This window comes from Anopheles moucheti, chromosome 2 (assembly GCF_943734755.1).
Source record: "Anopheles moucheti chromosome 2, idAnoMoucSN_F20_07, whole genome shotgun sequence".
In the NCBI taxonomy this organism is placed as follows: Eukaryota; Metazoa; Arthropoda; class Insecta; order Diptera; family Culicidae; genus Anopheles; species Anopheles moucheti.
Genome location: NC_069140.1, coordinates 18,709,369 through 18,727,235, shown reverse-complemented (window position 1 = coordinate 18,727,235; position 17,867 = coordinate 18,709,369). Strand labels below are relative to the sequence as shown.

Below are 17,867 nucleotides of genomic sequence, written 5' to 3'. Positions count from 1 at the left end.
CATATCTTATTGCTACAGAATTTTCTTACTCCCTCGCTATTCGACACCAAGGTTTTTCGCTTTTGTTTTTAAAAACGTATAACACACAACGTTACGATTGACAGTACTCTTTTGAAAGAAAAGCAAGTAATAGGGGTGATAATACTAAACAACAGAACTTAAATGGCAGCATGAAATGGAAATGAACATTGCTATGTCGAACGTAACGACTTTTCGGTGGGTCATGAGATAACGAATCATACGGCAACTCATAGTTCCACATACCTGGCGGGGCAATGAGAAGTAAATCACGGTTATAGGTTCAAAGGAGTGGCTCGAATTGGTTTGAACGGTAATTCGCTCTTCAAGGGATGCCGATCAACATCATCAACATTCGTATATTTGCTCTCTTTTTAAAACCACAGCCTATCATCTTGAAGCAAATTAGCAGATAAAAAACAATTGATGATTTGTTGAACTTAAAGCAAGTGGTACAAAGCAGCTTCATTGCCATTTGATTTACATTGCAATATGAAGGACAGTCTGCCCAACTGTAAGCCAACGTATGATAACAGAACAATTTAATTTATAACGTTCGTTTCTATGCGTTCCATCATTCCCAGATAACGACTAACGATCGCTGTGATGTTAGGTTACCGTAACGATAAACTTCTCCCTTTCCAAACAAACACCCCTTAACATCCACTGAAATCAACGATTATAACGGCCAGGTTTGCATTGCTTTCATCATATTGGCCATACAGTTTACAGCCGAATAGCGTTGTAACAAACATGCTAGTAATTGTCAGAACAACAGAACGCCTAACCATCCTGTCGGAATTCGGAACGCTTCGAGTGTGCGAGGAAGTAAAGAAAGACAGTTCACATCTAGACAGAAAGGAACACTTATTGAATTGGTAATGCGTTATGTATACTCATACATGCCAATGCTGAATCGTGGGTATGAGGGTATAGATTTGTATGTTTTGTATGTGTCAACAATAGATCGGGCGGTGGTTGAGTACAATTTATAGACAGTGTGTGATAAGTATTTTCCGATACTTGGTAGGTAAGATTTGAGTAGTCTCACGCTACACGCTTCAACAAGATCGCATGTAAAATGGGATAATGAATTGATGTGTCCTCTCCTCCATAGTTCTCGTTTTTTTTTTTGTTCACATAAAGATTCCCTAAGCAAGTGGAAACAACAACAATAAATATCTTTTTTCTCGATATACGATTCTCTTTTTTCCTTATCGTTTTGGTTTGCTCTATATGCTTGGTTTTAGTGTGTCACGTTTGAACAGATTATCATAGCTAGGATAACTAATCGTACAGTACAGGTCGATGTTTCTTGTGGTAAATTTATTTATACTCTGGCGCGTCTCTTTGTCTAAAGGAGGATCTCGAGTGTCTCGGTTTGTATTACGATTTGCCGTTTTTTTTCTGCTGCTGTTGGAATGTGTGTCTGTGCTTCCGGTACTGCCACCACTCGCACTAATTGTCTTCGTCGAGAAATTGTCACTAATTGATTCCGATAATATAATATGTGGGTTTTTTTGTGTTTTGTTTGCTTCGGGAAGGTTACTGGTTACGAACCACCTTCATGTGAAATATTTCCGCCGACCACCGCGTGTATAACTAGCTTAAACGTGAGTTTATTTAGTTGTGTGTGGCTTTCTGCCTGTTTTCCTCATCATGATTTATTGTAAGTGAGTGTTCGTGTGAATGTGTGTGTATGAGGCTTAAGTCTTCCCTGCGGCCAACAACATATTTCAACGGTTTTTTTTTGATGTGGTTGTTTTAGCTTTCCCGTTTTCTAGTTTTAGTTTAATTGCAATATTTAAACCCACCCGATATCGATATACATTTCAGTGGCGTGTATAATTTGTTATATTATATTAACACTTTATCCGCACGCGTGTTCATTAGTCCTTTTGTTGCATATGTGTGTTTGTGTATGTTTTTTTTTTTGTTTGTAGTATTTATTTTTTTTAAATAGGTTCGCATTTGAAGTTTAATCTCTTATACTTCGTGTTTTAGGCGCGAAAACATAGATACTGTAAGTTGTTCTGTTGTTCGAATTTAAGAAGAAGTTCAGTATTCTGTGTTCACACAGTTGTATGTATTTCTCTTGCCACTTTTTGCCTTTCCCGCACTCGTTTTTTTTTTGTTGCCATCACTTTCTCCACGTTAGTTTGTTATATCATACAACGTGTAATAAGATGCTGCTTTCGTATTTAGATACCTTTCCATCATTTACAATAAGAGTAAGTGCGATTACGGTAGATTTACTTTTTGTATCGTACTATGCTTGCTTTAGGCTGTTTGGTGGTCCATTTGGTAGGTAACGTGTGGCAGCATAAGGACGCAATTAAAGAAGACAAACAAACGGGATAAAAAACGGGAAAAGCAAGAAGAAAAAGAAAGGTATGTTAGTAATATTCACTGTTATCAATGCTTCTTTCTCTTCGGTTTGATGCAAACGCATCTAACCTTGTGTTTGTTTGGGAAATATACAAGAAGTTATGGAGGAATGAGGATAGCAAATACATATTGTTCTAAACTTGGTAACAGAAAAAAAACATGGTCATTGAACGAATCAGGATGCTATTTCGTACTACAGTGTGAAGTACAAATAACAGAAAACAAATGCAGAAAAGAGTGGATATTAAAGTTGAAATCATGCCTAATGCAAAGGTACAAAAAACGACGAACAAGTAAATGAAAAAACATTTAAAGCAGTTGCGTTTGTAAATAGAACATGAATAACGAGAAGTGGAAAAAAACAAAATCAGCGTCAACCTACAAACCGATGAAAAGTATCTACCTCAACTGAAACACGCAGATTTTAATTGGAACTAAACTCAAACATCGAACTAATCGGCGTACAACGTAGTTGCCAGATCCAATACAAAACGCACGCAAACAGCCTAAATAACAAAATGTTTCTCACTAGCGTTGTGCTTCATGATTTTTATGAGAAGAGTCTTTTACATGAATCAACACTGAGGAGTCATTCAAATCAGTACTCGACTCTCAAAAGATTCGTCAGTTGTCAAAGGTTCATTACTCTCTCGTTCTGAATTTATGCCAATTTCGGAATACCAAATCGGATCAGTTCAGTTTAGCTCAAATATTCTAATTAAATTGATTCTTCAGTTTTCAAAAAATAATCACTGACAGACTTTCCCTTAAAACTAAAATAGTTACTAGCAACAAATCAAGTCTCGATCGGTTCATGCAATCAAAATCTAGCTTGGAGGGGTCATTTGTTTGAGTTATTTCATCTGCATAAAAGCTCTTACTTCCAAAGCTAAAAATAGCCTGAAATCAAATTATCATTTATTTAATTTCTGAACAGTTATCAATAAATGAGGCTTTGTCAATGTTCAGAAAAAAAGATTTAAATCCATTCATTTAGTTAAAACAATCATTCAGATTCATGAATATTAATCAGATTAAATTAGTGCTCTTAATCCTTTGACAATGTACTGCAAATTATTGCAAATACACTTCCGGTAATTCTTACAAAACAGCAAGAAGCTCATTGAACATCCTGTAGGCTCTGTGCGGCGGGTCTTTCAAGCTGCACGAGCATAAAAACGGTAGATCCTCAATGGTCAAATTTTAGAGGAAAGAAGTGTTTTTTTTCTAAACGTTTATCTGCAAACATTTTTCTCATATTTAATCTGACGCGGCTATTTATCCCTAATTATTCCCAATACCGCAATACGATTAATTGCTAAATTTTTCACAAATGTATAACCACATGAACACTAGGCGGTAAACTTTGAATCAATGGCAATTAAAATTCAACTAAAGAATTAAAATTACGTATTGTTATGTTTGGAGGTAAATATTTTGCTTGACTCAAGTGGTGTTAAAATCAAGCGACAACATTCATTACTTCTTTTCACGTAGCATGGACAATTAACACAGCAATGGTAAAGAAAATACACAAGTCATTTCCCGAGTTATGCGGATTCGAGTTACGTGAATCATAAAATTTTTACAGTTCGTGTTTTTTTTTGGTATGTGAAATTCAATTTGCCAAATTTCCCATTTTCCCACAAACACATTGCATTTAACTTTAATAAAAATTATTTTGGGAAAATTTTTTCTCTAATTATCAAAATAAACGAAGAAAAATCAATTATGAATGTGCCTCGTAACGTGCAAAGAATTATTCGATTCCTGATTCCAAAATGTAAGCAATATTATAAAAGGAATTACGCAAATTTATCAGGCACGCATTATTCGCGTATCTCGGGAAATGATTGTACTTAAGAGAAAGGAAAACTAAGAACGCAACGGAAAAGCCAAAAAAACATTGTCGTCTAGTTTGAAAAAGAACATGCAGCATTGATTTAATTATGTTGTAACGAAAATGTAATGAACGAACACGTGTTTAGCGTGTTTCAATTATATGAAAAGATGTAAATACAACGAGTCAATACAAAATGGTTAGTAATAATTTGCAAAACCACCAACTTTACTTTACCAACGTAAACATATCCGTATATAAACATATGTTGGGTAAATGTGTTCGATGATTCCCGTTCCTGGAAACACTGTTACATTTTGTTTTTTTTTTTTGTTTTATGTTGTTGACACACATTGGTGGTACATTTTCATGTCAGTCATTAAAAAATGTTCAAAAGACACACAATATATGTAGATTTTCGCTGCGACTAGGTTATGCATTTCGCATACAATTTTTAATGTAAAACCGTTTGAGGTAAAATATAACAGACACAAACAGACACACATACGAGCTACATATGGAAGCACATCCCGTTCTTAATGCATTACAAAGAAGACTACAGCACATCAGGATGGTAAGGAAATTTTGAATGGAAATAATCACTACGGCTTCGTAAGCGGTAAGCGAATCAACACATCGGCTGATATTAAACATCGTTAAATCCCCGTTTTGTACCACGCATTCGCACATTGATAGGAGGAACTATTCTAAAGCAAATGTGGATACTTTCCTCAGATTTTTTAAACTATTTGTCACCTACGCACGCACAAAAACACAAAGGAACACACGCAGGCAAATCACCACATTCGCACATAACATATCGGTTACTCAGCAAGGACACCAGTGTGCGCGATACATGGACAAGCATCAGCATCAACAAGCCAGGGTTTGTGCGGACAGAGCGCTTCACCAGACCAGACAGTGCGAGAGTGTAGAAGAAATGCAGACACAACTATGCACGCTAATAGATATGTTTTCTCGAATTGTACGCCACCGATTTGTGCTGTTGTACAAAATTTTTGGTTGTATCTTTGTACAAAAAGGTTTGTTTTGTCTCTTTCGCTTTCTCTTATATAGGAATGCAAAGGAATGTGAAGGAATTGTATTTAACTATAAGTGGTATCAAAAAGGAAAGATGACAAGGATTTTTTTTTGTGTTAAACGTAATTCTATTTCAATCTTACTCTCTGTCATACCACAGTGGAAGACTTCAGTATGGTACAATTTTCGAAGACTTTCAAATGCTATTGTTCTATCCTTTTCAACAGAGATAATTTTGATCATAAAAGAAAAATGTGAATTCCAATAAACAGGCAAATGCAATGATTGAATGAACATGGGACAGGAAATTTTAGAAACAATTTCAGAAACAACACTAATAGCACTGTTTTTGTATTGTTGCCCAAAAGATGGTATTGCGTTTGTTATTCTAGCATTACACAGTACACACAAATGATTAGAAGAGGTTGCATCAGCAATCAAAGGAAGAGAGACACAGAGAGAGAGAGCGAGAGATACATCCAGATATGCAGTAAAGGATAGAGATAAATTCGAGAAATTAAAACACTATCGCCTACCGTTAGCAAATAGAACAGTTCTGACCATCTGCATCGGTCTGATATCAGATGAGTGGGTGGAATTTGTGAAGCGATAGGATGAAGAATTTTAGGGAAAGCGTATGTTACAACAATTCCGTAACACTGGCCCATTTTTCAAACGATCATCTGTAATGGGCAGAGAATGGGATAGACTAATATAATAGATGACTCTCGTGCATTGAGCTTATCTATGCAAACACAATCGCCAACACGATTAAAATCATTTATAACGTGATTACATTCTCGTTTTCGTCATATTTAGTGTGTGTTGCTTTAACTGTTTAGCTTCTTCCAGTATCTTTCTCTGTACGCAACTAAGGAATCGAATAGGATATGGAAAATACGGATGGACGTACTTGCTGGAACGCGATCGGTAGGGCATATCGGGCATTTCGGTAAAAATCTTAAGCGTTTAAATCACAGACCACACTTTTTCAACTAAGGGTAAGACTAATAATCAGAAACCAACCTACCGGTGGTTATGCGGCTGTTTGCTTGCTTATCTGCAAAAAGGTTAAAAGATATTGACTGTTGTACATAAATCGCCGAAACTGCATGACTATTGTTACTGCTTCTATTTAGTCTACAAGCCATACGCGCTATCTAGTGTTAGTATTGCTGGTGCGAATGTTTCCCAAAATTTGCCATAATATTGAGTATCGGTCAAATATGCATGCATTGCAACTGATAAGCACTATTTTGAAAATCAAGCAATTTAAGCGACGATAAGACAATGTTTCTGTAGTTTTCTTCTGTAATGCCACTGTACACGGTGTGTCCATTTCGCTCGAAACAATCACTGAATTGTGCTACATGTGAAAATAGTCGAGTTTGCACACGGAAATGCTATACTGCTGCACCAAATGTGAATACCTTGATCACAGTTGGTCATTGGTCAGGTATGGTTAATAAAGCACATTATAAGGACGTTATGAAGTTTATAATAATGAAAACATTATTATTTCAAAACTTGAGACAAGTATGCAACTTGAACTCACACTACTGTAAGATGATTTTATGATTACGATTTGTTACGTTGTACTTCTTGTTTCGACCCATTTAAGGCGTCGCCATTATCATTTGCTTACCGCTTTTTTCGGATTCAAGTCCGATCGATTCATTTGCCTGTTGGGCAAGGCTATCGATACCGAGCTTTTTCATGCCAGCTTTCACCTCTTCCAGATCTTGTTCATTTGTATGAAAGCTGTCAGAAATGAACTCACTGTGTGTGTGTTTGCTGGTACCGACGGAACCACTGGGTGCAGATTGCAAAACATTGGCGGTACGACTAGTGTGCTCTTTTGTCGTTTTCTCTGGCGTGATCGGTGCTGGAACGACTTGCTCATCAGGGCTGGAAGCAGGCGAGCTTACGTCACCGCTTTGATTCAGTATTGACCCAACAGATGAGGTTCTTTCGCTATCTTTTTACAGTAATGTTGGTGGTGAAATTAAAATGATAAATTAAAAAGAAAAAAAACAATATAAACATAACCTACTTATAAATGAAGAGAAAAGATACGTTTCAAAACAAAACGTACGAACATAACATCCTTTTCGTATTAATCACAAGTGGTTTTGTCGAATTTTTGGCTTAACCTTGACGTTTTGCTTAAGGGTGCAAGGTTTCGAACGAGACATCGAGATTAAGCGAGTGACTAGTCTATTCTAGAGTGATTTTCTATATCTCAAAACTGTACGACTATCATACCACGTGGAAGCTACACGATATTGCAATTGCTACAAATTTTTGGAAGGTAACGTAAAGAAAAAAACAAAACCAGTAAGCTCAACAAAACCGTTCTTTCGTTGTAAAGTATTTTTTAAACATGCAAAATGTAGGCAAAACTTCTGCTAATATCGCAATGGACCATAAATAAACGGAACAATGGATCGGGAGAAAAATCATTTGCATGGGGGGCGGCGTTTCATCAGACAGAAACAGGACACATTGAAGTAAAGGTATTAGTGTACATTACCCTCTGTATCTTCACTAGCGCCTCGTTTAACGAACTCATTATTATCGCCCAGAGTGCCCAAATCGGCCGCTTGACATATCAAGGATACACGATAGAAGTAGTTACGCCAGAAGCTTTCTTCCGTGATACTGTGAATAAAATACAAGCAGTTATTAGTACACTATGCTAGGTGTTTTTTGAGAGCATGATGCATTCAAGCGGTAAAATATTACTCACATTTTGGGAACCAATTCGAATCGCATCTTTTCCAGTTCCTTATCATCATTCATGATGGCCAATGCGACTGGGTAAGACGAGTCGTAGTCAAAATCGAATTCAACACCTGCCGGTGGTGCTCGGACGAAATTTCGGCGATCCTGTAAGAGGCGGGATCGTTATATTGCTTGATTGGTTCTTCGATATCTTCATTGGATCATGTCCACCGAACACAACTTACAGCTGAAAGACTGAGAATTTCCTCCTTGATCTTTGCCTCATTAGCATGTCCGGTCCACGGACATGCACCGGCACCGCCACCTCCTTGTTGATTTTTGATGAATGCCTCTTGCTCCTTGCTAAATTCACCCAGAATACTCTGTTTTCGATATTCAATGCACCCAACCCGAAATGTATGAAATGATTAGCTTTATTTAGAGTTTTCAATTAACATGCTTTAATACTTACGTTATCTTTTAGATGTTTGATCTTATCACCAGCTTTATTGAACGAAGAGTACAGGAACGAACCAATCGATTTAGCACCGGCGGTGACTTTATGTGTGACTAAACGAACACAAACAAGAAAACAAATCATTTTAACATCGATCTTTACATGCATGGAGTTTCTCTCCTTGCTCTGTTCCAAACCATTACCTTGCCCGATTTGTCCAGCATTTTCTTCAGTTGGTGTTCCGGGGCCGGTTGCAGGACGTGAATCTGCTCCTCCAGTGGCACTGTATGGTGGTAAATTAAACAAAAACACAAACACAAACGTACATCTTTAGCATGATTCGAATGAATAGACGAACAAAATACTTAAATAGACACAGCGAATAAATATTAAAGCAAAACTGCTTTCTGTCAGACAAAAACAAAACGAATAAAAATAGCCAAAATATAGAAAATGCATTCGAAGAGCATTAAACTTGTACATTCGATAACCAAAGGATAAAACAACACGCCAGAAAAAAAAATTAACGCAGCATTGACTTAAGAAGTAGATAGTGTAAGTTGTGTATTTGGAAAAAAGATGTAACATTTCGAGTTAGATTAAATAGGTGTACAAAAGGAGAAAGTGAAAAGAGATATTAGCAAGAGTAAGTTAAGGAAGTGAAGAAAATGGGAAAAATGGTAAAAAGTGTGTTTTTTTTTTCAATTTAAATAATTTTTTAGTAATATGTTTTATGCAAAAGACAAAAATAACGAAAAACAACAGCTAAAAGTTGCATGGGTTATGCAAAATAAAGTGACAGACATCGTTCAAGGGTTTGTGTAAGTGTACGAATATAAGTGTAAACAGTAACGTGTTGGGCTAAGAGAGTAAAAAGAGAGTAAAGTTTTATTTCAGTGTATAACACTAACAGTATAGAATTGCAACTGCAAACAAATGAATTGATTTGCAACTGTACTCGATTGATGGAACCAATTATGATGGAGTATCTAAACTAGTTTGGAACACAATTCGATACTTTCAGATAAATCAGATGAGTCTTGCCAGTTTCTAATGGGTCTACTGAGTTTTAACCAACTGCATAGTCGCACATAACGTACGAAGTAATTGAAATATACGAACATGGTAAAACATCTACAGGAAAGCTATCCACTAACTTCCGTAGGAAAAAGGCGAACAATGGAAACAATAATATAAAAGTTTGTTTGCAAATTTACAATTAAAAACAAGCACAGGTTTTATCAAAAAATATGCTTTAAAACTTTTTTTTTTGCTAAATTACTTAAGTGAATACATTACACATTTCGAGTAACACCATGGTGTAATAAATTTAAAAAAAGCGTGCAAATATGATCTGCCTGATTTTATCTAAAACGGCTTCATTGTGTTAATGTTGTACAATGCTCCGCCATAATAAACATTTCTTAATAATTGTTCAGCATAGAATATTCTGCAGTTGTTCGTCTATTTGACATCCAATATCGCTGTATAAATGATATAAAAACAGCAACACGAAATACCGATTTCGCTCGATGAGATTATTGTAGCGAAATGAGTGCGTTTTAGAAAGATGGCGGCTCCAAGAAACAAACGAAGACGTACACACAAATTGCACTGAAAAGTTTATGAACTCAGGTGGAGTAAAATTCGCGGTATAAGTACCATTGTCACGCGCCAACACGGGGTTGGGATAAACATTTCGCCGCAAAACCGACAAACCGCGCAGTGCAAGAAAATAAGACGTTAAAAAGTAATAAAAAAACAACCCAGATTGCGTAAAGCAAAAGCACAATCCAAATGCCGCGATGTAAAATAAACACACGTTTAAAAGGGTAGTTGATAATTGGACTAATTTTCACGCTGCCGCTTTAGTGTGGCAAGACACAAAAAGGTACAGCCAATGAAAACCACGCTAAAAGAAGCACGTTGATTAACATGGAATGGAAAAAGTGAACGAAAAGAAAAAAACAAACAAAAATGTTGACTAAAACAAGTGGGAAGAAAGTACGAAAACAAAGCCATCAAGATTGAAACTGAACAACGCAATAAGAGCATGAAAGTGCAGTAAAGAAGCCAACAATTAACTCTACCTTTCCTGCGGTCTGCTGGCGTATGGTAAGACAACGAGAGTGGTATGTGGAGAAACGTGACAAGGAAGGGAGAAAAGTATATGCTATTTAATTGAAAGAGGAAAATCCATACAATATTCATGGCGTAGTGCATTACAGTTTTTGCTGATGGAACTTATTTGCGTTATGCTGTGCTGTGTATAATTTGCTAAACAGATTAGATTTTTTTCGAGGCTGACAGTTAAGCACATTGGATATTGGTGTAGAAGGGAACGAAATTGGAACAAGATGTACTCTAGATATTATGGAGAGAATTTTATTTGGGAGAAACGTCTGCCCACAACGAACAGAATCAATATAGAACATTCCCGTCATTCGCAAAGGTCATTACTACACCCATCCCTGCAACCTTTTTCCGTCACAATGGCACTCCCCGAGAACACGCAATGTCGCTTTTCTTCTTTATCTAATCCTAATTTTCACCCCACAAAAACACGTCACATTGGCCGATAGCAGTTTATGAGAAAACTGTGAACCGAAAAACGGATTCAAACCTTACGGCAGAAGCCGGCGGCAAAAAGGGCACGTCCAGCGGGTTGACACTCGATGAGTTGCCGTCTTTGCTTTTTGTAGAAAGAAAAAATTCGAATCAAACGAAGAGAATGAAACCTTTTTAACGAACATAAAGGGCTGACATACGGTAAAGGAGAACCTGTAGCTGGTACAAAAAAAATATGTCACTATTCATCAATCCGACAGCAGTTTTATCCGGGAAAGTGCTCCAGGTCGGATGAATAGTTTCGATCCTGTTCCAATCCTTGACATTTTTCGAGTGTCCCTGCCGCGGAAAGCTTTTCGAACCAGCTTTGACATCAAGCACATAAAGAAAGGATAAGGAAAATGGTGATGAAAGTAATCCCGACACCATTCAGTTCGGGGTAAACGATTGGGGTTTAGAGTCGATCGATTCATTTCTGAATCATTTTCTAAAATTAGTGCCGCAATTGCAAGATTTTTTTGTTGTTTTATCAAGTTTTTAGAAACCCCATTTCGTAAAACCTTGCTAAAACTAGGAAGCGATTTTGGCTTGCTTACACAATGGATAATTAAGGGTCTAGTGTTCAGTAGACGATCATCTCCTGCATGTAAATCTTGGGCATGAATGTCACACAGTTGCATTTGGCAATATCCGAGAGATTTCAGATGGTGTAATGAAAAACATTGTGCATCTTACACACTAATCTTGTTAAACACATCACACAAGCGAGACTTGTTTTTACAGGCATAAAACGCACTTCAATAACAGTACGCAATAACAGTCGAATGTGAGAACATTATAGCCATGAATTAGACGTAAAAGTTAATCTTTTACGAGCAATAATTGCCACCACTACCCATAAACTTATAAAAACGGACTTCTAAGTCTTGGAGCATGACTTGAAAACTCGCACCCCTTGACCTTCCACGTATCGTGCCCAGAGGAGCTGTCACATGCCCGATGATGGATAGTGCTGAACACATAAACTTGAGTGGAACGTGTACAAGTGTGTCGGTAAGCTTCGTCCGCCATGTTGCACTATACATTCCAATTGGTCGAGCTTAGTTGCGATTTGCACGATCCGGTCGTGGAGTGGATGTCAATGCTGTGGTAGGAATTTTGTATGTATTCGTTCATACTATGCTTCGGGGCATAACGGATGGTTCCTGTTTTGTTATTCTACATTTGCTCCATTTCTTCCATTGGTGTGAGAGTATCAGCTGTTGGTGCTGCTGTTATTGTTACTGTAGTTGTGGTTATTTTAGTAGTTGGTACTGTTGATGTTGTTGATGCTAGTGGGTTCTGTTCACACCTTCACCTTCATCCTGGGTGAGTTATGAATGGGTTATGGATGTGTTGAATAAAGGTTGAGGAAAGAAAACAAGAAACAGGTAACCAAAAAAGTACCATAACAAAAAACAGAAAATAATGTTGCGATACGCGAAAACAAACCAAAAAACTGAAACGGATGTGGAATAACTTGACAACAAAAAAAAAACAACAAATGCCCAAAACGGCGGTAGATCCGTGAACGACTGGGCTGCTCCATCGCATGGACTACTGTGGTGTTTCATGTGTAACTTTGCGCTATAAATCAATTATTCAATACTGTCACAGCAGACAACCCACAACAATCGGATACACTTAAGAGGAACAGATGAAAGCATGCGAACAGCGAAACCTCCAGGTCCGGTGATCTCGGAGAAACACGATTCGTCTGTTCCACTTTTGCCTCGTGACACGCACACACATGTGGGTGGGGATGAAGTTGTATGCGAGTGCGTTAATTTTGACAAACCAATAAACGTAATGGTAACGGTTAATGAATTATTGTACACACTAAACAAATATTTACTTAAAACTAGAGTTCAAATGGGCCATACACAAATGAAGAAATTTTTCATGAGTTATCTATTCAAAGAGAAAAGTATATATATAGTTTTCTTTTTGCCTTTTATGTTGTTTGCTGATGAAGTTGGTAGTTGTTGCGGTATTTGGTTTTGTATATTTTGTTCTGATATTACTCGTTTTACTTTAACCGGCTCTGTTCTATTGTCTAGGAATTTTTGGATTTTACTAGTTTTTTTTTTTGTTAAAATAAACTACGGAGTGGTTGAGAGATCATGAGTGTATCATGAGTGGCAATGCGTTGAGCTATTTGCAAACAAAAATAAAGGAGTGCAGATCGAGAGAATAAGTAGTACGAGTTGTTGGATGTTGGTCGATTTGAGCTAATGATGAGCTAAGGCTGAGTCGAATTAGTGGTTAGTGATCAAAACAACTTTATGTGAAACTATTTTACACACGATGGTTTAGCTTAATGCATAAAGGATGCGATGCAAAATGAAACACAAAAAGGGGCCACCGCCGGCTAGACGGTAATGACAAACAGTGATAGTGATAGCGATCGTGGTCATCGTGATTGATCATTGTAAATTTTAATTGAAACAATGTGGTGAGCGGTGGCGTACTGGCGTAGACGAGCCAAACAGTGCCAATTGGGTGAGAGCAGCATGGGTAAACTTACGCTGCGATTATTTTCACAACTATGCAAAGGATCTACTTCGCAAGCGCTTACATACTAACAATGTCACGGAAAGATCGGTAGGGGAAGAGAAAAAGGTAATAAAACCAAACCCAGAGGAGGCAAAACAATTACTAAACACACATTCGGGAGAGAAATAAAAACAAACACACCAAACAAAAGTCATGGAAATTACAGACATTTCTTCCACACCAACATGCTGTGGTGTTCTTTTGTCAATGCTAAATATTATCTTGCAAATGTCACAGATTTACAAGGCGAACAATGTGTTTTCTACAAAACCGGTCAATTACTTTACAACTGGCTTGCTTTATCTCGCCCGACATCACTGTCTGCCGGTTACAAGGACGGCAAATCTAAATTAATTCACTATTCAGCATCACTGCCAGTGACCACCAGCAATCTGTCAGTGGCAGTAAACGACGGACTTGCACACCAGTCAACCAGGACGAACGAGCAGGATTTGATTAGTGTTTTAATGCGTCACCCCGGCAGGGAACCAACAGTAAACAGACGTCCATGCGGCGTTGCACGAGACCACCGTCGTTCTCGCTACCGTCGATTAGACAACAGCAGTAGCTGCAGGATGGGAGGTGGTGCCATCGATTACTGGTGCCTACCCACCATACTGCAACAATAATCAGCCTGCCATAAAGCTTACGCCGGACAGTATCGGCCTGGAAAGGCACTCCAAACTCCGGATGTCACCGGAAGCTCAGTGAGCACCGGATGAAACGGAAAACCACCACCCGCTGGTGTTAACGTGATGGAGCGCACTACGTGACAAACTGGTTTCTCCCTCGGGACGTCAACGTGTTCAAACCGTTGTCAACAGATTGTACAGATAATTGGGTTCTGTTTTCCTTCTTTTTTTCCTTCCATGGCTGCTGTAACTTGCTGCCATAGATCGATGTGTTATTTTTTTCTAACTTCTACTAGGACCACATGTTAACTTGTTACATTGCATCGTAAAAAAAAGGGTCTCGTCTTCAAACCGTACGTGGCGGATCGGCGGACCGTACGTTCCGAGAAAGACGAGCCGGAAATCATGCCGAATGATTTCATTAACATTTTACCACCGACTGGTCTGGCAGAGAGCCTTTCCTAACCGGTCACTGTTAGCCGCAATGTGGTATCGTGCAGTCCACACGCAACTAATTGCTCATGATTTCCGGATTAATGTGTTACGTTCACACATTGGGTATAATGAAATTATCGATTGCACAAGATATTCGCAAGTAACGGGCTGTTGCACAGTTCCATATTTGACCAAACCTAAGTTGCAGATTCTAATCTAATTGAAATAGAAGCTCTCGTAACCGTTCTGATTTTGCACTCGGCACAATAATCCAATCTATTCTAGTAACCATAAATTAAACGCATCTTTATCAATCTGCAATCATATTCATTATTCCCAAACACGATACAAACACGAACTGAAGCATAACATGCAACAATTATCTAATATTCGGCAAATAACGGACAAAAATGGACATTACGAAACGAAGTAATGGAAAACATCTAAGCTACTGTTGGCTTAATGGTGGAACTAGCTAATAATAAATTATTTTTAGGTACTTAATGATATATTGAAGGCAGCCAACGACTATTTGTCTTTTTTAATTAGCTTCCATCTAGCTTAATTAACTACATCCACAAAATTACTAGAAGACTAACCACAAGTAATAGAAAAAAGAAAGTCCTATTTTGTTGAGGAAAGGAATCTAGGTCTAAACTAATAAAGTAGGAAAGAACATGCTCAATATGATCCGTTAATCGGACGCATTAAGTACTCTTTGAGTTTCGAGTGTCACTAAAACACCACAACATACGATAACATCAGTGCTCTAAGAACCGATCGACATAACCACTCTGTCCATAGTATAGCGCGCGCGCGCGTGTGTGTGTTCTCTATTATTTTGCGTCAGTGACACTATCCAACTCTCGTTCCTTTTCTCTCGCCCTTCTAATTCATTAGCACTGCGGGATTTTCAAATTTCAATCAATTATGTATAGGCCCATTTACCTAATATACCTTGACCGGTCCTCCTCATCGGCAGCATCCGTCGAGCCGGCAATACCTTGACTAGCCTTCTCGGGCGACGTGACCAGGCCCTCGTTCGTGATGCCACCGTTTTCGTCTGTCTGGTTCGCCTTCCGCAGTCCCGGGATCGAGGGCATCGAAGGCATCGCTGGCATCGCGGGCATCGAGACCGTCGGAATGGCTGGCATCGACGGGATGGAGGCATTACCAAGCCAACCCGTTACCTTCGACGAGACGCCAGAGAAAACGCCACCTTTGGTTGGGCTGTTGAAGAACAATGGAGAAGGCACAATTGTTAGAGAAACAGATAAGGAATGGTATTCAACGTTGTACATTATGTGATACTTGATATTAATAAAAATGCCAAGCCCTGCCGAATGTTAATAAAGCTGAATTTTATCCTTCCCCGAATAGTGCCCACAATAGATCCCTTGCCCACTATTGGAAGGAAGACCCACCAGGAAGAAACAAAAGATAGAAAAACCCTCCTGAAAAAATGATAGCCTTTGCATTGGATCAAACTGTTCCGCATCATATTGACGTGTGTTTAAACGACTGGTCGGTAAACATCAGCGTTGCTAATAAAAGTGGACAGCATAAAGACATTATGCACTCCATCAAAAATGCTTTTAAAAGAACGGACAAATATTTATTCACATCAGCAAAACCATCATCTTGTGGCCGGAAGCTATTTGTAAAGGTCGGAATGGTGAATCCATAAAATATCACTGAAACAAAAGATCAAACAATAACCTTAGCTACGCATTTGTTACAAATGGTTCAGGATGACGTCAATCTTAAAAGGGAAGCACCTTTAAAATAGGAAGCAAATTGAACATGATTTATTGAGCTATTTTTACAGAAAATATTCCAAACATTGAAGCGATTTCAATTAGCGCATAATGGTCTAGCATATAATAGTGCTTAAGGGGAATACATCATGAGTGATTACTTTGCGATTAAGATAACGTTATAATGAAGCTATTATTTATCACCAAAACAAGCCCGGTAACTGGACTATGAAAACGCTCGTATTTGCTTCACAGGTCTGTACCAAAACTCATAACTCATTTTTATTGATTTTAAAAACATGGCATATCCCTACGGGGAACTTATTGATTGTTCAGGCCAATTTTACATTGGATATTTAGAAGGACCAACAATGTTGATTATCAACCGTTTAGAATGCCCAGAGATCAATGCCCAGGCGCGAATACAATGCATTTGTGGAGATGTTTCATGTAAACGGGCCTTTTTGTTTCGCTTGTCTTGAAAATCAAATTTCTGGCCACGTAGCGTGGTGTGTCTTCAAAATGTAAGCCACAAAATCAATAAACTAGCGATACCAACCAACACCCAAATGTTCAAGGCGGAAAAGCTCACGTGCTAACAGTGTGTGATACCAGTGCTAAATGATTCAAGCGGCCACAGGATAGGAATGTTGAATCTTATTCACCTACCCATGGCTCTAGGTGCTGACGAGGAAAATATTCCGGATCTGAAATTCCATTCACTCTCGCGGACGTGATCATAATCGAATATTCGAAGCTTCTGAGCTTTGCACCCCCACATGCGTAATGGTATAAACGCTTCGAGTCGCAATTGGAAAATCGACAACACGTTAATCGACTCGTGATTGATATGCAAGCACATGCCTTCGCGATATGATGGTAGGGTGTATTTAGGATTATTGATTTATTATCAATTAAACAATACATATCACCGTAATCGCTCTGGGGGTGGTTTTGCGCACCTGAGCATAATGATTTTTTTTTCTAGTGATAATTATGTGAGTGTTAGACGAAAAACATTCACGATTTTTATTTGAGTTTAGCACGATTACTATTGGCCACATTTTAAATTACATGTAAAATGGCACAATAGCAATAGCTTCTCAAGCTTTTATGGTTGCAGTTCATCTTGTACCGAAAAACACCAGGCGTCTCCATCTATTGCTTATGTACTGAGCAATCATTTAGCAATCATATTTCTATCTAATGTCCAATCCAACACAAGTCTATAATTTATATTCAATATTTATATTCGACTACTATTATCAATAAAATATTATTATTAAAAATTTACAGTCGCATTATGCGGAAATGAACTTTAACAATTTTCCTATTTCCTAACAATTTTATCAAAGCTTCAAAAAGCTTTTCTGAGAAAATTCAATAAGAAGGCTGATAGCGAACTTGTGGCC

At 38.0% G+C, this 17,867-nt stretch overlaps 1 protein-coding gene across 6 annotated transcripts in view; it reads right to left on the bottom strand.

Moving 5' to 3' along the window:
* LOC128298918 (synapse-associated protein of 47 kDa) overlaps positions 1–17,867 on the bottom strand; it is a 30,445-nt gene that overhangs the window by 5,967 nt on the left and 6,611 nt on the right. For 3 of the 6 annotated variants that reach the window (XM_053034729.1, XM_053034727.1, XM_053034730.1), the window contains exons 3-9: positions 15,647–15,928; positions 8,672–8,751; positions 8,484–8,581; positions 8,257–8,394; positions 8,037–8,176; positions 7,821–7,948; positions 6,933–7,265 (exon numbers count right to left, since the gene is read on the bottom strand). In XM_053034729.1, the coding sequence (XP_052890689.1) occupies positions 6,933–7,265; positions 7,821–7,948; positions 8,037–8,176; positions 8,257–8,394; positions 8,484–8,581; positions 8,672–8,751; positions 15,647–15,928 (1,199 nt within the window). Of the gene's footprint in view, positions 1–1,887; positions 2,304–6,932; positions 7,266–7,820; positions 7,949–8,036; positions 8,177–8,256; positions 8,395–8,483; positions 8,582–8,671; positions 8,752–15,646; positions 15,929–17,867 lie in introns of those variants that run through there. The other 3 variants (XM_053034732.1, XM_053034731.1, XM_053034733.1) reach the window with 3 other exon arrangements.